Genomic DNA, 24,582 nt, shown 5'->3' with positions numbered 1-24,582 from the left:
GAAATTGTATTTAATGTGATCCTGAACCAATTTGTTGTAGGTTCACACATGCCAACCCCCAAAAGAGGTATAAACGTAATTTATTACTAATATAAGTTGCAAAAAGCTTAATCTGAGCATAAAAGGAGCAATCTATATATTACATGCCATAATTACAGAAAGCTGTATGAAAAACATACATATTTATTTAACATAAATTTATTTTGCTACTTACCTGGATCTGCAGTTAAATTTTTTGTCACAAATCAGCTAAATCCTATGTGGATTAGTAGTTAATACAAAAGTATAGACAAAAGAAACTGATAAATTATTTATGCATAACACTCAATTTAACTAGTCTACATGTCAACAGTAATTTCTGCAAGTAGTCATTTAGTCCACAAATGATGACTCTTGTAGTATCCTTGACCTGCCATGGTTCGTCCCTTATGACAGTCTGGTGCAACATGTTTTTAAGTTTAACAAAATCCCTCTCCTCTAACATTTTTCAGTATACAACATCCAACAGTCACATTTTACAGCTTGTTTTTTTAAATGATATCTGGTACCATTTATTTTCAATTTAGACTGGCCCACTAAGCATATAGTATCAAATTAGAATAAATCTATGACAAGTGGTATCACATTCAAGAATCCCATCTGCTTTCTTGGAAACTGTTTCATGTAAAAATAATGCAAAAATTACATTCACACACATGGTCAATTTTTATTAGATTTTTTCAATGTTAAAGAACAAAGATTTCCCTTATATTTAAATATTTCAGCGAAAAAATTTCATTCTGTATAGTTGTCCATTTCGTTAATTTTTTTCCTACATAGTATAAGAAGTGCATGTTATGGTAACCACGTTTTGTGCTGCTTTTGCCATGACAAAATATGTCTTGGGTTAACCCCTAATAATTTTTTTTTTAAAAAGTCCAGTAAACCAACATGTGAACAGCAGCCTTGGCTTGAACAGCTAATACTTGCTCCATTGCCAAAAACTTGAGGCAAAAGTGGCATTAGTTAAACTGGACATTTATATTGTGCTTTCTTTTATTTGCATTGAAGTACCTATTTAAAAAAATTGTCATCGAATATTTCTTAATCAGTACTTACTATCGCTGTCAATGAAAGGTATTAATTAATTAATGTCATCAGGTTCTCAAAACAAGCATGTTTAAGTCACAAGAAAAATGCACATGAACCATGGACAGGCACAAAATTAGGACAGTCTAGCTTTAAATATCAGCGTTGATTCTTAGATAGGTTGGGCGAGAAAGGAGAGAAGTGTCCTCCCTTGTACTTTATACAGTACATGTATAACAAGTGTAAGCAACCATCCGAGCTCCTTTGATGATGAATAAATGCGCACACAACACAAGCCTCAAACTGTAATTGTTATTCTGTGTCTCAATCTCAACTTGGAACACCATATTTTTTTAATGGGTACCCAGTTGTTCATTTTATTATCCCGGTTATTATTAATAAACAACGAATTTAAAGACCCAACAAAATTTATTCTTATTCTGCATCATGAGTCCCAACCCCAATCCACAAATTTAAGTATCAATGAAAATGTCATTTTTTGCATGACAATAAAAACTGATACCAATAAAATAAATAAATATTCTAAGTATCTATTCTTTAAGGAGATACTTACATTCTGCTGATGTCCATACATGTAGCACCTATAGCATGTCCTCCACTTATGTTGCTGTGAATATGGGCACCGCTTGACTTCATGCCCTTGTTCATGACAATTGTAGCATATACACCAAGGACATGTCCGAGCATTGTGTCCTGTGAAACCACACAAGTAACAGATCTGACTTTTCTGAAATGGCCAAGAAAAATATCACTGTAAATGTTTCATATGTAAAGATGCATAGGTATTTAACTGCCATTATATAATGGCAAAATGTACCAGCTGATTAAGATCAATGCTGTTTCAAAAAAATAGGCCAGATGATAAGGACAGGAGATTTTAGATCTCTGCAATGGCCACCACAAAATGTCCAAAATTTACTTTATTTTAAAAATGTTGTTTTAGATTTTGTATAGATACACCTTTGCTTTTAATTTATGGTGTTTTCAAAAAGATATTTATCGTTTATGACATCATCTGTGCCCACGCGTGAGGTGTAGAATGTGGAAAGTGCAGTTGACTTGAATGTATTTATACAAGTTAAACTATCCCCGTAGTCATAAAACAACAAACTTTCAAAAAGTTTTCCTTATTAAATAAGTTGTAATCTCTCAAAATTTTATGTTGTTCCACTCATACAGGGTATTTTAATTTTGAAAGAAATGGTTAGATTCTAAAGCAGACATTACTCTTTGATATAAAATCAGTGTCTGAAATTGTCTGTTAATGTTATTTACTTAAGTACATATATATTGTTATGCCATATATATCAACTGCAACAATAATACACTTGAAATAATACAATACAAATGTAGTGAGAAACTGACGGTTAATTTTGCTTGTGTTCAATAAAAAAACCCTCAAATTTGATCAGATTTCAGCATCTATGAAGTCCTCAACAACAGCATTCAACAGTATCTTAATTTTTCGACAGAAGACACTTTTTGTAACCATCTAACACACATAAAAATTGATTACATGTTCAATGAGCAAGAAAAGGAATGCAAAAAGTAACTGAGACCATATACCATTTTCATCAGAATACAATTTGTGGGGATCCATTCACAGTAACACAAACTGCCATTTTAAGTTTCTTTGTGCAAAACTGGGATTCAAATATTGATTGATTTTTTTTATGGGTGACTAATTTTTCTCTTGCTGTTTCTGGTTGCATTTTAAGACAATTCTTGAGTGTAAATAATAACTGGAATTACTGGATGAAAGGAGACAGAAGAGGTGCATTGACAAATTATGTTCACAGCAATAAAAACTATCAGCCAATTATGATATTTGAGACTAAAATGGTCTATTAAAATGAAATGATGATAAGAAATATAATCTCAATGTATTTTTAACTGTATGGCTAAATTTAGTTGCATTTAGTTTTTTATACTGGACTCTTCTATGATTTTAAATATATTGTCATTCAGGGAAATAGGATAATAATATGTACTGCATGAATCACACACACACATGAAATCAGCACTGAATCCAGTAAAATAAAATGCTAGTATTTTCACTGACATCAGTGTTCATTTAATTTCATGAATTATTATAATACCTATTATAATACCTTGCTTTAAATAATCGTCCGCAGACTGGTTTTAAAATGGACTCTGTGAGCTTCTGGGACAAACTATTGATTGCAGCAATTTTCAAAGAAATATTTATGAAAGAAAAGCAATATTGTTTACTTCAGTGCAATGTGTGTAAAAATTTGATGTTTTCTTTTTTTTCTTTTCTTCTGTCATACATTTCATTTGTTACATGTTTGCATGAATAATTCAAATTGTTATCTATCCAAAGGTCTGAATGAGGATTTTACAATTAACTTCTGCATTAGTAGTTTAAAAATTACTCTAAAAGCATTTTTTCTTTAAAATATGCCAGTTTCAAGTGACTGCATATGCACTAATGCAGTCAAAAAATGGCTGGGGTGGTTGAGTGGGGTTTACTGATATTGATGGTTTAAATTAATCATGCCAGGAAGTGGAAGTTACCAAAGCACCCTTAAAGGGAACAAACATGCAATGGTCAGCTATTAAGTTTTACAGATGTAGGTCAAAACACGTTTAGAGGTGAAATTATCTTGACCCAAAGACCCACTGATTATGCATCGATGTTCTATCAACTGTGCAACCGCACCCCCACCCCCAAAATGAATTTGTGGGTTCACAAAGGGGTGGCAAATATTTCACATTAATTGAATCTAAAAAATTATGGTCAATTTTCATAAGGTCTCCACTCAAATACAAAAATATAAATATACAGACTTTAATGGGCAAAGACAATTGTTGCAAGAGACTTGTGAGCATCAATTTTAGGTCAGAGAGTCTTGTGGGCATCAATTTTAGGCCAGAGAGAGACTTGTGGGCATCAATTTTAGGTCACAGAGAGAGAAAGAGAGAGAGAGAGAGAGAGTTAAGTGAATGCAGAAAAACTGTGTTGGTGACAAATTATTTTGATCATATCTTTAGTACTTTGCAAGGGTTCAGTTGCTACATTGTGAATGTCTTATGCATATTCTATTTTCATTTTCAACTTGATTTGTAAGTCTGTCTTGTGTATGTACATGCTTGAGTGAACTCATATGCAAATTAAAATCTTGTCAGTTAACTGGGCAACACTGTCAACCATAGTTGCTGCATTATTTCAGATTAAATGATAAATCAAGCAACTGATTGTCAGCCTAAAATTGGGTTTATATTTTATCCTCAAGTATGCTACTCCTTTTAAAACAGACCAGATGCCCTAAAATTCAATGTCATGTCTGAGGTGTGTGCCCATGCATGCATGTACCTGACTTTTTCTCCCAATTAGATTCCCAATCAATGTACATGGGAAGCATTTTTGTCTTCTGTCAGACCTGAAAGTTTGCATATTGCCTAGTTTCATCATTGAATTGAACAGTGAGCAATTGATGTACATGTACTTGTTTTCAAGGCTTGTTATTTGATTTTCAGGGATGGAGGTGGGATTTTCATTTGAGCCTGTATTTCTTTCCTTCTTTTACTTTAAGAATTATTCAACTAATACAATGGATATAACAGGGTCTTTATGCTTCTATACATCAGTGAAAGAATATGTTTTCAAAGTATTTATGATGCAGACATTTTTGATGATTTCTAATTGGTTAAGTGACATTAATGACATTGATGCAATAATAGTGGGATGTGTGATATACACTGAAACTTTATTTTATTTTTCTCCCTTTCATTCTGTAGGCCAACATATTATAAAATAAGAAAATGGTGCAATGTCCACACACTGACTTTACAATGAATATATCAAATGAATGATTAAATTGATATCCTCTATCTGTGACAAAACCGTACTAGTACTATGCAGAAACACTAGTGTGTCACGTGCAGTATGTCTTTGAGCTACCAGTATGTACTCTCATACAACTGTAAAAAAAGTACCTTACTTTTGTGATTATTGATCAATATAAGGAAGAATTTTATCAAATTAGTAATAAAATAAAGTTTGATTTAGCTTTCCCACACAAACATATACAAAATGTGTTGACTGTTGATGTTCTGAACATTTGGTTTTGATTCTTAATTATACACTGTAGCAACGTGTGGCTATCACTTATATAAAAAAGATTCAAGGAACTTTTAGGTGTTTATTTATGGTAAGGAAGAACACAAACTGTTATTCTATGGCAATCAAGTGAAGGGTTTGATAACTTAGTTTTAGACATCAAAAAATCATAACTGTTTAAACAAAAATGAAAATAGGTGTCAGAGGTAATCAACTATACATCATTCAGACAATGTTTAGAAACAAAAGACATATTTCTACAGGCTATAAATGACTATTCAGAGCTCAAAGACATTTTCTTTTTAGACACAGGCCAGGGCTGGTGACTGAAAAAATATCACAAGCCCTGACTCAAACTCCACAAGCCCAAATCTAATTTCCATATGCCCCAAAGTAGAAACAAAATCATTAAATTGACTTGTGTGATTATTTGGATCTCGAAAATTTTCATTGATTATTCTTTTCCAGGTCTCATGGTCAGCCATTGTCTAATTGCTCTAACAATGTCCTTCTTACTCAGTAGATCAACAGTGCTTGCTCATTAGCATTGGACTTGCATGTTGATTTATACAGTTTCTGTTTATACTTTTAACGCTATTAACAGGTGTGCTAATTTGTTTCACATGTATTTCATTGCACTAGAGTAAGCGTGTATCTCTTTTGACAGTCAGCTTTATAGTGGCTTATTAGCCATATTTAATTTAATCCATGAAAATAGGTTCCACAACAGAGAAAACCATTGGTTTTTTAATAGCTGATTCTCTTCAATAGTCAATTTTCTTTATTAAATGGAATCTTCGATAAGAATTAAATAGGTACATGTTTTGGGAAGACAGACGTCTCTTTTATTTCACAGGAATCTGACTGGGGGCCAAAAGTGGCCCTTATCACACCTTGTCCTTTATGAATGTATATGTATCATGAAAAGATGGGTACCATGCAATTTTTTTTATACCACTGTATTTCTGAATGGTATTAGCAAACAACAATTCAATGTTCAGAAGCAGGTGCCTGACACTTTGTTTAATTTCCATCTGTCAAAAGATTCAAAAAATAATCTTACTCTGATGTATAGAAAAATAATACCATATTATATCCCTGATACAGTCTGTAAAAAATATTATCTTGTGATAAAAGAAAGAAAATATTTCAGCTAAGGAGAAAATCACAATTCTCCCTTGCCCCCAAATTAAATGGCCAGTACCTAATAAAAGAAGAAATTACCATTTGTATGTTATTTGTATAATAAGATGCAATCTAAAAGATGAAACTAATGTGGGTTGATTAGCTTACACTATATCTGATACTATGAAAGACATCATGCTGACATTAAAGAGCCCACTGATAAAAGTATAAAGTGCTGATACTGAAACCTACAGTTTTCTAGCTACACTACTGATATAATAGGCAGGGAAACTTTGAGAAGGGTGCCAACACCCTGGCAGATATTTATCTGTCAGTGCATCATGGAGATGATACTATCAATACATATTGCAGACACAAATCTGTCTATTCATGCAAATTTACATCTGTCAATGTACCGTGTGCATATAGGCTCAGATATGTCAATATATCCTATGATCTGAGTCAACATGATTTGCAGTTGGATGCATGTTATACAAAAACAAGTCTGGATAATGTCTTGTATATTTAATTTATATTGTGTGCTTGACCTTTGACTGTCATTAAGGGTAGACCTACCTGACTTTTGCAAATTGAAAAAAAATATGTTTATGTCAATTCAAGGCCTAACCTTATTTATGAACTTAGAATGTTCTGGAAACCAAACCTTGTTTAAAAATTAGTTAAGTTTTCCGGAAAATACTACTGCATCATAGGTCTGGTGACAGTCTGTACATAAAGGTTGTGGTAAACAAATTATTTATTCCTCATTGAAGTTCAGTCTGTGGAATCATTTACTGGTGTTTTCAGATATAATTTGAGGGGAATAATTTATTTAAATTATTCATTGGAACTAGTAACAAATGGCTCATTGAATTTTTTTAAAGAGTAAAACACTACTTTGGGATTATTGTGAATTCATTCAAAGACATTCAGGACTATACCATTGTGATATCTCAAGACTATTGGAACATCAACACATTCAAGACTATTGGTACATCGGCACATTTAACATAGGAATTTGTTTGGAACATTCTAAACTTTGGACTTGTGACAGAACATTTGGGATTTAATTCACAATACTGTAAGTTCCTCTTCAGTCTTCACAGTGTAACTTAGGGAAATAAATTGTTTGTTAATTCCACTAAACTTGTTGGCTTGGCTTTTTTATGTTACTTAAAGATCACTGCATTGTAATAATAATAATAATAATAATAATAATAATATTCTGTAGCCAAGCAGTGTGCACTCTTCTGACAGTTATTCAACCTCCCCTTGTCACACCATTCCTACCCTTCCAGCTCTCCTAACAATGGAGATGGATCAAAATTCTAAGACACTCTGGCCACATCTAAAACCACTCCTAATCATCTCTAACAAAGTTTCTGTTTAAACAGTAATGGAGGGTTGAGTAACAAGAAGGATTCTACCAAGCTTAAGGACAGACACTGTTATTTAAATGACCCTTGTCCATATTTAACACTCCAACTCTTTCCACATCTAAACTCACCATTTTTAATTAAATCTGAGCTCCATATTAGGTTGACTATGGACGCAATAAGGATATTGTTTCTGATACAGTTACGAATATAAAATGAAAATCCATTACAAAATTCCTACTTAGGGCAGTAATGTTTTGCAAGATTTCTTATTTCAAGAATTCACATAACAGTGCAAAGTTTTCTGACAGCCTCAGTTTGAAACAATATCCATATCGTGATAATTGTAAAAAATGCATCAAATTTCAAAGTAATTTATCATAACCTGAGAGACTTTAACTACACAAGATAACATAATGAATGGTAAGTCTTGGGTCTGGAAAAAGTAATTATTATTTTTCATGTCCAAAGAGTTATATGCACATGAAAAAAGCATCATTTAAAACAAGCATTTCAGTGTCCCAACAGACACAAAAATCTGAAAACATAATCAGCATGACTGCCTCACATCATAGACAGTGACCAGCTCTTGTTTAATAAAACTCAATTTAACTACATTTATTATAAAGTCCAATGACTGGTATTCTATTATTATTACATTTTGTATATGCATATTTTCTTATTTCTGTAACATTAAATTAAAAAATGATAATTAAAGACTAGCTATAGACCACTTAGTGCTTACTGTGAGACAGAAAAGGCCCATATATCCATATAAAAACAAAACTGAGTGTATATCACGTGTAACATACCTTATATCTTGGTTTATTCCTAAATATATTGTAAACAGATTTTGCTTTATTTGTCCTGTTTACCATAACTCTTTCTTCCAGGCCACATTTTAGTCATAGGTCCATTGCTGCTACCAAGTTATGAATCAGTAATCCATAGAAAAAGATATCAATGTTTGATGAATATTTAAAACCAGATTCAGCACATAACCATATATTCATTATATAATTCTCATAATATAGGTTACAATGCTGAATAATGATCAACTAGATCAACATCCATTCATTTATTAGTTTTGTTTCAGCTTAACACAATTCATAATTACAACACACCAGTCATTCCATTGTTCACTTTGGTAAACTGGTTGTTTTGGCATCCCCATTTGATTATAACTGGTTGTTTTGGCATCCCCATTTGATTATAACAGGCTGATCTGTAAACTTGAACAGTAATGTGTCTTTGTCTGTGAAAATCAATCCAAAATCAATCCAAAACAGTTAATTGTTTAAATCCTGCAACTGGCTTGGGTGAAGAGGGAAACATTTGTCAGGAGGCAATGCTGACACCCAACTGTTCTATGACATTAATCCAACCCAGTTAACTGTTTCAACATCTGAATCTGAAGTGGATTTATTTATACGCATCACTGATGAAGTTCTTTGACTGCCTTCTGCTAGTATGATTGGGTCAATTGCCGATTCCAGGTTGGGAATTAAAAAAAAGCAACCAAAAAAATTTGGATGAGCAAATTTAAAAGAAAGTTTGAACATAAAAATACAAACAATGTAATAAAAATTTGGAATTACACCACAAGTTTCAAATTTGTGACCTGTTGTTCGGGAAACGGGACACATAGAAAGAAAGATAGAAAGAGAAATGTGGGTGTTTATCCCTAACCAAGTTAACATGTATTTAATGTCACTTACATCAAAGCAAACTAACAGTATGTTTTAACTGCAAGTAATTTTAAAGCATTATTTCTGGGACATCTTTATAATTTTTTAATTAAGTTTACTGCAGTGGTGCCTATGATTTAAAATCAATATACTTCATTCAGCACAACTTAAAATTTTCAATGTCCATGTGGTGATGCCATGATGTAATTTTAACCCAGGTCACTCAATGGAAGCAATGAACAATACCTGGGCACTATTTTCATTGTTATTAGACTGGTACCAAATTTTAATGACTTTGGTCTTTTTCAATGCAAAAATTGTAGCTACTGGTCGCTTCTAATATTGGTGCATGATTTTCATGTATTCAGTTCGATTTTTCACTGCAATCATTAGCAAAAACAATTTCCATAATTGTGTGTCCTAGAAAAGTTCCTACCACCAAAGCTATGCATCATTTAATCCAATCAATTTTCTCCAACATTGTTTATTTAAATACATAATTCAAAGGCTTTTAGGGCAAAAGCCTTTTTTCTAATTTCAAGAAGTTGTTAGGGCAACCTCTCAAAAAAACATAATGATTTTTCAAGGTTGTACAGACCATCCTATAGCTGAAACCCCTTCTAAATATCCATGCCTTTTGGTTTACTTCTGATCCACAATTAATTCCATCACCATTACCACATCCTGGATCTGCAACTTTTATTGTTATCTATTAATCTATATGCAGTATAACACCAAAGATAATAGCCCTCTTCTTCATATCAGTGCATGCAGAACAGATATGGACAACTATGCGGACCAACTAACGGACATCATCATGCACAACACAAGTATACAGTATGTACAAAGGTCAAGATAAACCAATGACATAAGAACTATACCTTTGGCTTTGGACAATCCCTGGACATGTGACCAGTCTCTTTACAGTTGTAACACTGGATAGTCAATGGATGGACACAGTAATATCTATTCTTGGGTCCAAGAGAGACATCAGGGTTGTCCATCTCAACTGCCCAATCTGGATCTAAAACATTACCCCTAAATTTATCAATTTTGTTTCTTTTACATTGTGCTAAAAAAATAACCCCTACTCTGCATGAATCAAACTTTCAACAAAAAGGTAGACGTATTAGTGACTAATTTTAGTACATACATACAAACAGACACATGCAGTATATACTTACATGAAAAATTACCAACAGTCTTTGAATAAGGCAATGTTTACTATTCTTTTTCTTACCTTCTGAAGGTGTAAAAGCAAAGAAAATATAGATCAGTCCTATATATCATAAATAAGCTGTAGATGTACACTGTCAATTTCATTACATACAATTCTTATTAGTGACAGTCAAATTATCATAAATCCTTCTTAATATTTACGAGTGATTCAAATACAGATTCCAGCACCAACTGACACCTTAAATGAAGCATGTTCAATTTTCCAAGTAAAATAGGTTTCTTGATTGATACTTACCGGATCATAATACCTTAGCAGAATTACTACAACTAGTTTGCAAATCTAGCCCTACAAGGCTAAAACCTTTTAGGTATTTTATTGAAAAGCACATTTTATTAGAACAAACTAGTTTCTTCTTCAAATATGTAACCTGATCATAATACCTTGGGAGAATAGGTAAGAGGTGGAGAAAGATACATCAAACTACCTAAAGAGATCATCTCCAGTCCATTAAAGTAAGCGAGACAGCTACTAGATAACTCAACTGGAGTACAGACTCTATATACAGTTGTATCAGGAAGCAGCTTGAAGAAAAAACAACTCTCCTGCAAATCCAATCAAAGTCACAAGACTGCATCCTTATGAAGTATGTAATTGAATGATCCAGGAAGGTAACCTGTTGTGCTATGGTTACAGGTCTCACCAGAACAAACTGAGATAAAAGCTGAAGATTTAGTGGACTCCATCCCACAGCATGGATTATGTCAGTCAGATGAGCAGTTTGGCTCAACTACAATCTATATGGCAACTGCCCTTACTTAGTTAGCTGAGATGCCAAGCAAACTTATTTGAACTATGGTTATTTTTTTATATGTAGAATGAAAAAGCTACTTTTTCCAAGATGAAAATATGTGCCAATATATTGCCCTTTCCCTCTGTGAGTGGTAAGAGACAGCAGGATCTCTCTATGCAATGGCTCAGTCCTATTTAAGCTGTTGTTGTTGTTCTAGGGTTTAATGCCATTTTTCAGCACAGGATAGGCTATACATGGCGGCCAGTATAACTGGTGGAGGAAGAACCTTGGAAAACCCTGGGAAGAACCACCGACCCACGAGAAGCTACTGGCAGGCTTTCCCACGTACCTACGTTAGCCGAGCCTTGGACTTGAACCCACGCAGGCAGAGGTGAAATGACAGTGATCCGGAACGGTGAGTGCTTTAGACCACTCGGCCACTCCTATTTAAGTGTTATGGATATTTAATCTAATTGGTTGTTTGTTAGTTTAAATTATTTTTTATCTCATTACATGTAACTGTGATGTAAAATTGCATGCTGGACTTGACCTTGTCCAAAACTGAGTTCATTTCTGCTTGACCTGATTGACTTTTTAATTTCATTTTATGTAAACAACTAATACACAGATAAATTATTCTCTACGTCTATGGGCTTAATACCACGATTTTTATTAATAGAAGTAAATATGTTTATCTGGGTCAGGGTTTTGGAATTTCCCAAGTGCATTTTACAGGTTATGGTTTTGGTTTTGCAAACATCAGGATCATTCTAGGTTATTTTCCATTAATCTTTTTTTTAAAAATAGTAGATGCTAGTTGTTACCCGAGGTCAAGTAGAGAACTATACAATCTTTTAAATGTGAGGACTTAGTCATTCATGCTTTAACATCTAGCACTTTCAAGTTGTATTATGTTGTGACAAATTGGGCTGAATTTTATTTTCTTTAAATTAATGAATTAAAGTGATAACTTTCTCAGGAAATACAAAAGTGCTCTGAAAAAATTCTTGGATAAAGACATTCACTTGAATTTATACTGAATTCAAACCTGGAATTATATTACTATGATTCAACAAAAGATTGTTGACACATCAGCTCTCCATAAGCTATAACAGTCACATCATTGCCTTCAGTCTTGGATTTCTTTGGGACTTGTACTGAAGTTTAATCAGGTCTTTAAATTATTAGGACTTGTGACTGTAATTCTTGGATTATTTTAGGATTTAGTTCGCAATACCGTAAGTTTTTTCCCCCTCATTTTTACCTTGTATTCTAGGGAAATAATTTATTTGTGAAATTTTACAAAGCTTTTTGTCTTTCACTCGTTTCTTTACTTATTTTAGAGCATAGACTCATAATATTAAGAACATCTTCAGAGCATGCACTGGGTCCTGTAGGAAACCTTTGACTGAAGTGCCTATAGCAGATAGGAATTTCATTACAAAAGTCTGGTTCCCCATGAACATGAACCTGTTCTTGGCAATGAAAGCAGGGGTCATCATTAGTGATACTGACCCATCTTGTCAGAATGTAGAGCATGTAATTTCGCTGATTCTGCCTGCTGTTTGATAATGCAGTGATGAAGCAAGTTTTATATGAGATGTGACCAATGAGACTCTTGTTTGCAATTCAAACGGTGTCTTGTTCAGCCAAGTTTGGACCCATGATTGATTCCACTTTGGGCAAAGTGCCAATGTCTTTGAATGTGTGAGTCAAAATTTGACAGAGGATCATAAAGGTCTTTGTTTTGTCTGATATCCTCTCTTCCATGATGATGTATGGTGTCAGTGATCCTGGAACAGTAGCCTTTAATTGTGAAAGGTGCTAACCATACTTGTCAAAGTGCCATAACAGAAGTTAGCTATTTAAGGTATTAATGCCAGCAGTGGTATAATACATTCTTAGGCACAGCAATGTATTAAGATTATCAATTTGCCTTCATACACTCTTAAAGTGTAAGGCAATCTCACTTGAGCAATTTCTCTACAATTGCTTGTAAGAAATGTTTGTTCCTGAGGGCTTAATATGACCCAGTCATGAAGGTTCAGCAACTATGGGTTGGGATGAAACACCTGCCATTGTAGTTGCTTATACAATGAGGGACAATCTCGAGTTCCTTGAGATTGATGAGGTCATTAATCCACAAATTTTCCCACTGAGTGAAGCAAACAGAATAAGGTGACATTCTAATTCTCCTGCTCTCTTTATCACCTTTTGGAATCAGGGGTGTTGGAAGGTAAGCATATATGTCCTGTCAATATAACGAGCATCAACTGCCCAGGACTTTGGATAGAGGACTGGTAAAGACAAAGATTTGGAGATTGGCATTCCAATTTGTTACAAATAGGTCCACCATTGATTGATCCCATCAAGAACATATTTGAAAGAAAAACAAGAGATAAAGAGACCAATCCATTTGTATTTGTTTGTTGACAATGCCACACTAGAAAATCTCAAACAAGAATGCAAAAGTATGGGGCCCTGGTTCCACCTTGCCAGATGAGATAAGTCAACACAATGGAGCTGTAAGAATGAAAACTCCCTTCCCAGTCTCCTGCCACCAATGAAAAGCTTTTGAAATGGTTTTCATATCGGAATGTTGCTATGTAAATGATAATGCTGAGGGGGCCAATCTCCACTGGCTTCCTGGAATGATGGAAGGGGGTATGCCCCTTAACCCTATGTGCTCGCATTCACACAGATTGTAATTTCTGGAGGTTGTACTGCTGAGGTATACCCAACCTTTGACAAATGAGGTTGCTCCATCTTCTGAGATTCAACATCATATCTGAGCAGACTGTGAGATGTTGGTCCAATGGGCAAAGTCCCAATCTCCATTCTGACAACAGAAACATCTGTAATTGGCACATAAATAGGCAACCTAGGACTAACAGGTCCATTGAGACACTGAGTAAACCCAGTAGGAGACGAAATTCTCAGACAGGTAGATCTTCCTGTAAAAGCAAGGAAGCCACCAGTTTCATTGCTAGTGCCTGAGGAAGATAAATTCTGTTTAATGAGTGCTGAACTCCATACCTAGATGAACAAAATGTTGAGATGGTACAAGGTCAGACTGGCCCTTGTTGACAAGGAAACCAAGGTTGTAAAAGAGAGAAACAAAGATATCATGTCATCCAGGTAGCTTATGTTGCCGCTATGGAGGTAAACCAGAAATGGTCCATCAATCGAGTTAAACCCCTGGGACAGATGCTGAGTCCAGCTTGGAGTGCCCTCAACTGGTAAACAGTGTCTTTCCAGGGGAATGGGAGTATCTTCCTGGAAGCCATATGAATAGGGAAATGAATATGTACATCTTCAAAGTCCACAATAATTGTGTAATGTCTCTCTTGGAAGGCATTTAGAACTTCTTGTTGTGCTTTCATCATGAGCCAAGGGGTGCAAATAAATTGACTGAGTGCACTTAATAGGTTGATGACAGGGTAAAGAATGCTGCATTTTTAGCTGTGGGAACTCTGGACAAAGAAGGAGAAATTGATAGTGTCCCACAGAAAAAACACTTGGTGAGTCCATAGGTCCCATTCAGCAGCAAAGAATTGGAACAATCTGTGATAAGGGAAACATGATGATTTGATCTTTTAGATATAGAGGTTTTCACTGAGAGAAACAATGTGGAAAACAACAACTCTCTCTCTGCCTCTTGTCTGCTTTTGTTTGGGAGAACTGATTTTTAATGGTTATAGACTCGGTTGGACTGCTTCCATGTAGCTTGTGTCCTAAGGGCATCTCTGCAATGTTTCTGTTGACTGCCCTGAAAATCCTTCAGCTGTAGCTGAGACTGTGAGGGAGGGAAATTGGTCTCCTTGATGGTTTGTTTGTGGATTTTATCAACCTGACCATTAAAGAGGAGATTAGATGATAAAGGTTGTGAGGGTATATTCTTGGCCTTATAGTGATCTTAAGATCTTCAGAAAGGTTGAGGTGCTCATCCACAAAGCTGTGATATCTCTGTCTACTGGCATAAAGACACCAACCATGCTGCCAGGAATTTTCTTATGGGGGTCCGCCCCCATCAACCTCAGGGGGGAGGGGGAGTGAGGGGGGCAATGCAGAATGGTAGCTCATGGTTGACAACATTATTATAAGTTATAATCATAACCATATTAAAACAAGCATTTTAATGACTTAACAACAAATATGTAACATACCTTCATACCTAAATTAATCTGCTGAGCTAGGAAATATTCTCTGCTTCTTATCACTCCACTAATTCAAAGCCTCTGGAAACTGAAAATTGTTTATATGACCCTCTTGCATCAGAACAGTGTGTACGAGTGTGATTTTGATCTTTAACATAGCTTTAAAAAACATTCAGTCATATCGTTACAATGTCTGTAGTGTGGCAGTTTACAGTGATGTCTATCACTGGGGCATCATGCCGCAGGCATGTGGCATCATGTCCTAGCCAGTCATATTATCCTGACAACAGGTCAACCAGTCCTAACATTAACCTCTTAATGCTGAGCACCTATTGAGGATGATGACAGTACCATTTTTTTAATAAGCCACTGGAATGACTCGGCAAGGGTTCTAACCCACAATCTTCTGCATCTGAGGTGGATGCTCTAACTACTTATGCCACTGGAGAGGTATCTGAACAGTCATCTATTTACTCAGTTTCAGGTGTTAACCTGTTCTGAGCAGTGTGAATTGTTTGTGAACTAAATCCACTTTCACAATCTGGTATTCAGCTGCTGACTAAGGTTCAAGAGAAGGTGTCTTTGTGAGAAACAAAGCTGGTTGAGGCTTTGGTTCTTGTCATTGATGATATAAGAAGCCTAGACTGTCAGGCCAGATTGAGGAAGTACATGTAATTTGAAAACCGATTCTTCCTTTTCAGTCAATAATCAACTGATGCCAAAACTGAAATCAGGCAATTGTTGTAGAGGGAGGAGAACACAACTCTGGTGGAAGGTATAAGTTGAAGCCTGTAACTTGTAAGACTGAGTCTTCATGTATGAAGTAATATCTAATAACAATGAGGGAATCTGTATGCAAGTTTTGCCATCTTTGGATAAAGGTGTTAATGCCAACATTTCTTGTGCTACCTGCAAAATAGCTGGAAAATAATGTCAAGGAGGGTGGCTCACTAACTTAACTGAACACAGTGAATTCAATATAGTGACTTCCAAGCTGTTGTTAAGTACAGGCTTCCTTATTTACAAAGGCTTCAGAACACAATGAAACAACATATGTTTGGCAATGAGGTACTAAGCTGGGTATTGTATGCAGGGAGTATCTAGCAGCACTATGTGGGTTAGACTGAGCCATGAGTGCCTGTATATCCTGGATTCATTGAACTGGACAAAACTTGTTCTTCTGGTGGCTGATGACTGAGTCCCATCATGACAGAACAGGGCCATCTTTGTTGGCATGGCATTGTCCAGGTCTTGAGGCTGGGACAGGGCATGGGATATTGATCCATGTAGCTCATCTGTAATTCTGATATGTGAGATGGTAATTAAACCATTTGCTTGCTCTCTATCTTGCTCCCCCGCCAGTGATATGGTGTCGAACCTGAGCATGTAACCTGATGATGTCCCTATTACTCAAGGTGCACTTCTGTATCTTCGTATAGAGTCACTAAGCAAAATGCATATATGCATAGTTCACATAAACAAATCGAATGAAAACCACTTGAAGAAATTTTTTTAAAGCTCTATTACTAATAGACATATATTTATCATACATTAACATGCAACTGTCATCAGGGGCCCTGAGTGGCAGAGTGGTCTAAAGCGTTCTCCATCACGGATCACTGCCATCTCACCTCTGTCTGCGTGGGTTCGAGTCTCGGGCTCAGCCAACATGGATATGTGAGAAAGCTTGCCGGTAGCTTCTCGTGGGTCAGTGGTTCTTTCTGGGGTTTTCCCTGGCTCTTCCTCCACCATTAATACCGGCCGCCATGTATAGCCTATCTTGTGCTGAAAAATGGCGTTAAACCCCATAACAACAACAACAGCAACTGTCATCGATGACAAGGAAACCAATACTTTCAAACAGAGTACCTGTTGGTCGTAGTGAGTTTTATTCAGTGTATTAAGCCTTTTAATGGTGGCTCCATTTAACTCACTTTAGCCACCAGGCCCTTTGTTTTGTGTAGATCATTGAGTCAATAAGCGCGGCCCCAAATGGCTGAGTGGTCTAAAGTGCTCTCCATTAGGGATCACTGCCATCTCACCTCTGTCTGCATGGGTTCAAGTCTTGGATTGGGCCAATGTGGGTATGTGAGAAAGCTTGCCAGTAGCTTCTCATTGGTCAGTGGTTCTTTCCAGGGTTTTCTCAGGTTCTTTCTCCACCATTAATACTGGCTGCCATATATAACCTATCGTGTGCTGAAAAATGGCATTAAACCCTAAAACAACAACGAGTTACTAAGCTAATTATGCTGCAAAAGTTTATAGGGTTAGTAAGTACTCAAAATTTAAAACTGGGTTTAAACGAAAACCTCGTTATCTGAGTTGTAACACATTAGCTTACTACATTACCGTATTTCATGTTATTTTCTGTACAGAAAAAAAATGATTAATTTCAGTGTACAATTTTTTAAATGTAAAATAAATTATTATCATTTTGTTGTAATGACCGTGTATGAAAAATAAAGGGATCATACCCGGACAAGGCATGCAGAACACAAGACACTCAACAACCTAATGCACAAAACTAATGTACAAATTCTGTTTCATTCTGCTCTCTACTCAAGAATCTGATTGTTGTTATGAGAGAGAGAGAACAATCTTTATTGTTCAGTTAAATGTCAGTTGTGTTATTCCTTATGTAAACACTACAAGGGCACTCTCATATTCCACTGGCAATTAAAACCTGAAAAAATAAATTATTCTGGTTGTAATTATGCGATCCATTGTCAATGTGCCACATGGCAATGCAGACATAATATACATGCTAATTAAATACACTTGACCTTTAGCTTGGAGCAGCAGAGAGGGTAAACAGCCTCTAAATGGTTTACCCGTATTTTCGCAAAATATTCCTTCCTGGAGAATCGCGATTTTTCTAAGTATCCATGTTGAGACGGTGTTGTTCAACGAACTTAATAGACTGCAACTTGACTTACTATCGCGATTACCAGCGATACACCAAAGGAAAATATGCGATTGTGTCGGTGCCAATTTGGAGGTGCGCCCTCTCTGCTGCTATAAATTAAATCATCGCTCTATCAATAATGGCAAATATCGGAGAAGCACATTCCGCTAGACTAGCTTGAGAGCGACTAGAAGCAATCAAAAAATTTCTTCCTGTTCATGATCCTGTAAGACAAAAACTTCAAGAACGTCAGCAAGCACAAGTTGAATTCGCAACCGGCACAGAACAGTTATTTAAACCCATTACAAAAACTACTGAGAAAGTTGCAGCAACTACTGAAAGAGCTATATGGGGAGATATTAAGGATGAGTAGGAGAGGAAGAAGGGTATTCTTCCAGTATTAAAACAAACCACTGAGCAGACTGAAAAAATAGCAGCGAGAACTAAAAAAAAAACAAAAACGATTTTACGAGAACTTCCAACTGATATAGCTGCAGCTCAACCTCCACCTGTTGGCGAAGAAATACTTGAAGGTATTGGTAAAATTCGTACTGAATTTGCTGACGTGAAAAAAGAACTTGCATCTAAACCAATAAAAGAAAATATTGGACTGATTGCAAAATTTAGGGAGGGTTTTGTCGAAGATATTAGAAATACTAAAAAAGAAAAATTATTCGAAAAAATATTAATTAGTATATTTAATAAATCTAGTATCTTAAAACCCAGTTTTGAAAAAGTAAATGATGATAATCTTATTAAATGGATATATCGCATATATAAAAACAAAAAACTGGCCAGAGATGATGATTTAGAATACAGAGGTCTTTTTGATGAAATACAGAGACTTTATAAAGACAGTGTGAAACAAATAGAACAACAACAACTCTCCCAGCAGGAACCTTCATCTCAGCTTCCTCCACCTCTGCAACAGACAGAACAACAATCTTCTTCACTGCAGCAAAAACCTTCACCCCTGCATCGATACATACCCGACAACGTACTACAGTGAGGGAGCCAATTGAGAAGTTAAAAAGAGAAAGGGAACAGATGTTGGCAGGAAAGGATGATGATGATCCTCCAAGTGCTGTAAGAAGTGGTTTCCTGGCTACATCAGGAGGAAATAATTTTGCTTGTCCTGATAATATCCTCAATGACGTGTCATGGTTAGAAGTTCTCATAGGTGTAAAATGAGCTGGGAATAACTCACCAGAAATAATTAATGAAGCAGCTGATATCTGTCGACGATTATTTCAAGGAGGTATCATGGACATTAATGTTTACCGAGAACTTATTGATGAAATCGTTGATGACTATCACAGTGACTAGTTGTTAGATAAATGAATAATCAAATAAAAATGATTATACACAATTCTCATCGTGGACCCGTACTAATGATTATACACAATTCTCATCGTGGACCCGTACCAGTCAGGGTGATAAACTCGCGATTACCAACCTATAAAGCAACTTACGGAGATGGACTCGGTGATGTTGTTCAGGGTTTATTCAGAAGGATAGCTCCCAAAGCAGTACCGATAGCAAAACAATTATCAATCAAAGCTATTGACATTGTTCGTGATAAAGCTCCTGGTGCTATTGGTAATGTTGCCAGTAAAGCGTTTTTGGCAATCAAGGAAAGACTAGCACGATTAATACACAGAACACAACCACCAGTCAAATTGCCAAGCACTGAGGTGATGCCTGTAGATGTCAGTAAAGTAATAAATCAAGCTGCAAATCAAAAACTAGCAGCGCTGATAAATCAAGTGGCTGAACAAATAAATACGAGTCTGATATCAGGAAGTGGTCTTCGTTTTAGAAGAACACAAATTATAATAAACTGTTTAAATGTGTATCTGACCTAGCATTTGACATGGATGCACCAGTACTCAAGGATGAGTCAGTGCATGATTATCAGTATTATTTTTATGAAGCTGTATCGCCAAATTTACTTGGACGAATTGAATTACGAGTTCAGGATACAAGTAGGTATTTCTTGCCCGCTGAAGCATTTATTGAGGTCACAAATGAACTTGTAACAAACGTCGTTGCTAATACACCATATGGAACAAATGTTAGAGTTGGATTTGTTAATAATGGTATCATGGCATTATTCAAAAGTGCCATATACATGATTGAAGGAAAAGAAATTGAGACAATCCAGGATAATGTTGATGTTGCTACAACGATTATAGGCCTAGCAAAATATTCAGATGATTATACAAGATCAGTTGGTCCGACTATGATGTTCGCTAAAGATAATTCTGACCGTCCTGATGGGAGGTCTGATATTGTAAGACGACCAAGAAACATCGCCGACAACGCTAATGCTAATGTATGGCCAGTGGTTCATAGCAATCCAGATTACAACTTAGGATTTAGAACACGTCAATTAATGTTAATAGGTGATCGTAGAAGATTTTCATGTGCAATTCCACTGTCCAACATCTTTGGATTTTGCAGAAATGTCAGAAAGGTCATTTTTGGAGCTAAACACACAGTTGTTCTTCATCAAAAAGATTATAATGATGCTATCTGGTGAGAAAATGGCATTGCTGATGGTAAAGTAATTTTATTTAAACTCTCACTGTGGATGCTGGTAATGACTCCATCGATCGCTGAAGAACAGCGGTTACTTTCTTTTATGGATCAAGGCGGTAAACCAATATTATCATGGCTAACAACAACTACCAATATTAATCAAAATCCCGTCAATGGTTTATTCACTTGGCATATATCATCACAGCAAGGTGTTTCTGCACCAAGACATATCTTGGTTGCTCTTCAAAGGGTTGCACAATTAAACAGTCAAAAAGGAAATCCAATGGTATTTGACGATCTTGGTGTCTCTGGAGTATCTTTAAGAATAAACGGACATCAAGAACCATCCGAGGATATATTATTGGATTTTAACGAAAATCAGGTAGCACGTGCATATCATTGCTTGATGACATTTATGGGACGCGATCAAAACACAGACACTGGTTTGCAAATATCACAGTTAGATTTTAGAATGCTGTATCCAATTTATTACTTTTCACTGGAACATCTTGATTTAGTTAAGCAATCTGTCGTTGATATACACTTTCGAGCTATTGTAAATTCAGCTGATAATTCAGAGCAATTGCTGTTATACTCAGTGACAAATCAATGTTACTTGAGGGTGTTGGTGGGCAAATGAGAGTCATTGATGCCCCAGTGGAAAACATGTAGACAATTAGATCAATCGCGTTTACTATAAAAATGTCATACAGTCATGTTAATGTTACTCTGACTCCCGGGCAGGCGAAAAAATTACAATCGAAAAATGCGAGCGCATGTGAAGCAACAATAACACTAAAGCAATATCAAATTGCTAATGGTGGCCCAAACAAGTTATCGTTGACTAAAACTCAAGCAAAACATTTCAATAAAGCACAGCAAGCAAAAAACAGAGTTCTACTTGATTTCACTCCAAAAGCCATCAGCGACATGATTAAAACCGGTGGTATATTTCCACTCCTCACAGCAATACCAGCGCTGATAGCTGCTGCTGCTCCAGCTATTGCAAAAGCAGCTGTGTTAGGTGCTGTTGGAACCGCTGCTGGAATGGCATTAAAGAAAGCAACTGGGAAGGGAATTTTACACAAAGAAAACTTAAAAAAAAGATCATCATGGACACAACAACCAACAAGGCGACAAAGAAAGTCAAATATGCCTCAGCTGGGTCGTCTAAGATTACCAGTGGAACAATACCGAGCGGGTCTAAGACTTCCAGGAACTCCGCCTTCATGGTACCCAAAACGGTTTTGAAACCCAGCGGTTTTACACCGATGTCAAATTTTGATTTACTCGATGCCACTAAACAATTAAATATAAAACATTTCAGAGGTGTTTTCATGAGAGATCAGTTACCATGTGAACCGAATAATCCAGAAACTGGAATTATTAATCTTGATAACAGCGAACGTCCTGGAACTCACTGGGTTGCTTACATGATATGTCCACGTGGAATTGTTTATTTTGATTCACATGGGTTAGCACCGCCAGTTGAATTCCTAAAATACGTGCAAAGCACTCCCATTCCAGTCTGGTATTCAACGTTACCAACACAAACACTAACTGATCCACCAATATGCGGCTGTGAAGTAATCAACGTCCTTGTAGCCATATCAGCATCAACTAAACCACCTCACAAAGTCAAGCACGAATACACAACGCGACGACATGAAATTAAAAGCAACCAAAAAGAATAATGGTTGATATTTACGGAAGATCTCGTGATCATATCAGGCGTAAAAAACGCGACGATGTGGATTTATCAAAATATGCAACTAAAGATGACGTTGACAATCTTTTATCGCTCTCCAGAATAGACCCAGATGAGGTCGTTATTTTTCAGGACTGATACGGAAAACTAAAAACCAGCGACATCAAATGGCATGAAATAATTCGTAGGGTTATTGGAGCTACTCCGGGTAACATCCCTGTGTTCATTGACAGCGGAAAAATCAGAGACTCAAGTATGTCAATTGCTTGCATCGAAGATGAAATTGCAAAAAATGTTGCTAATCGCGTGAAAAATACCGGTGACACAATGACAGGTGAACTCAGCATGAATAGAAACAAGATAGTGGTTTTAAGAGATCCAACATCCCCGGAAGATGCTGCAACAAAAAAGTATGTTGACGCGCTATTTACAACTGTCGGAACCATATTTGCTATCGTTTAAAAAATACCGGCGACACTATGACAGGTGAACTTAACATGAACAAGAATAAAATAGTGGTGTTAGCGGATCCAACATCTGACGAAGATGCCACGACAAAAAAGTATGTTGGCGTTAACTACAGCACCGTTAACGGTAAATTATCCATGTTGTGGGCCGAGTATGACGTTCACGTAAACGCGTTTGCAAATCTCCGTAGAAACTTTAGAAAAATTAATGAAGCTGCCGAAGAATCCTTTGATACTCCACTCACCGTTGATGCAAAACTTTCTGATATCAAAAGTAACATTGACACAATCAAGAAAACACTCGAAGATGTCGTAAGTGGAATTCCTGAGATCGTTAACAAAATTAATCTGATTAAAATCCCACCTGGAGTTACTCCCGGGCATATTAGCAACATAATATACACAGTATCATCTGGATTCGCAACATGGTCAAAACAAAATAATACTATCAAATATACTGCAACAGTCACTGGTGTGTATAGACTGTCTGTGTTCAGTACTGCAAAATTTGAGATATTTACAACGTATCCATGGCGACATTCCACCGACAAGTTTTCCGGGGTTGTGACTATCATATTAAATAGCGAAATCGACGAAACATTTATACTGGAAGCAGCTGATAAGAAATTAACTGCAACATCTTACTGGTGGTGTTTAGAATTTGTAGCTGAAACACCTCAATTGGTCACTGCGCAAAATAATAAATGGCCCCCTTAACAGAGTTTACAATGACAACATCGATGACAAAGTCCTTAACAGAGTCATGTGTCCAGCAATATAGATATGATCAAGTACGCGAATGGCAATCAGAGTTAAAAACCATCATTGACAAATACACAACAAGCGTAGAGAAATATAAACGACGAGCAGTCATTGTAGACGTTGCAGTATACTTGGTATCTGCATTAGTTGCATCCACTGGAATAATATTATCAGCGCTGACCCCGTTAACAACTGCAATCGCAGTAACAATATGCATTTCATCATCAGTGGCAATTGCAGGTGTTTTTAATATAATCACGAAAAAGATATCAATGTACACGAACACAAAACTACACGACGCTGTTACATGATTAAACACAGCAGCAGCAGCATACTCAAAATTATTGTCACTGATATCATCAAGCCTCAACGATGAAACAATATCAGATTCTGAATTCGCGTTAATGACAAAGACATACGCAGACTGCAAGCAGTCCGAGTCCCACAATTTGAAAACAAAGATGATAAATAATGACAGAATCACTTCAGTATCGAGCTTTGCTCGACATAGCCGCAAATACAACTCCAGCAAAGACCACGATGATAACAGTAAGCTCAACCAAACCTGAATTCAGTATTAATTTTCTAACTGCGATTCCGGTAAGCGAGATAGCGCTGGCACAGTTGAGAGTTTATCACAGTTGGCCCAATATCAGATCAAAATCATTTGGTGGATTACCAGCAAATAATTTGTTTGTGTTTGCAAATAA

At 36.1% G+C, this 24,582-nt stretch overlaps 1 protein-coding gene across 2 annotated transcripts in view; it reads right to left on the bottom strand.

Moving 5' to 3' along the window:
• Nucleotides 1-24,582, bottom strand: part of LOC149803247 (uncharacterized) — a 60,653-nt gene that overhangs the window by 14,812 nt on the left and 21,259 nt on the right. For both annotated transcript variants that reach the window (XM_089952898.1, XM_089952899.1), the window contains exons 3-4: nt 10,244-10,386; nt 1,643-1,816 (exon numbers count right to left, since the gene is read on the bottom strand). In XM_089952898.1, coding sequence (XP_089809024.1) covers nt 1,643-1,816; nt 10,244-10,386 — 317 coding nt within the window. The remainder of the gene's footprint in view (nt 1-1,642; nt 1,817-10,243; nt 10,387-24,582) is intronic.

The sequence above is a fragment of the Sinohyriopsis cumingii genome, chromosome 3, assembly GCF_028554795.1.
Source record: "Sinohyriopsis cumingii isolate HCF-2022 chromosome 3, ASM2855479v2, whole genome shotgun sequence".
Taxonomy (NCBI): Eukaryota; Metazoa; Mollusca; class Bivalvia; order Unionida; family Unionidae; genus Sinohyriopsis; species Sinohyriopsis cumingii.
Note: the sequence above shows the minus strand (reverse complement) of the source record. Positions and strands in the feature narration are given on the sequence as shown.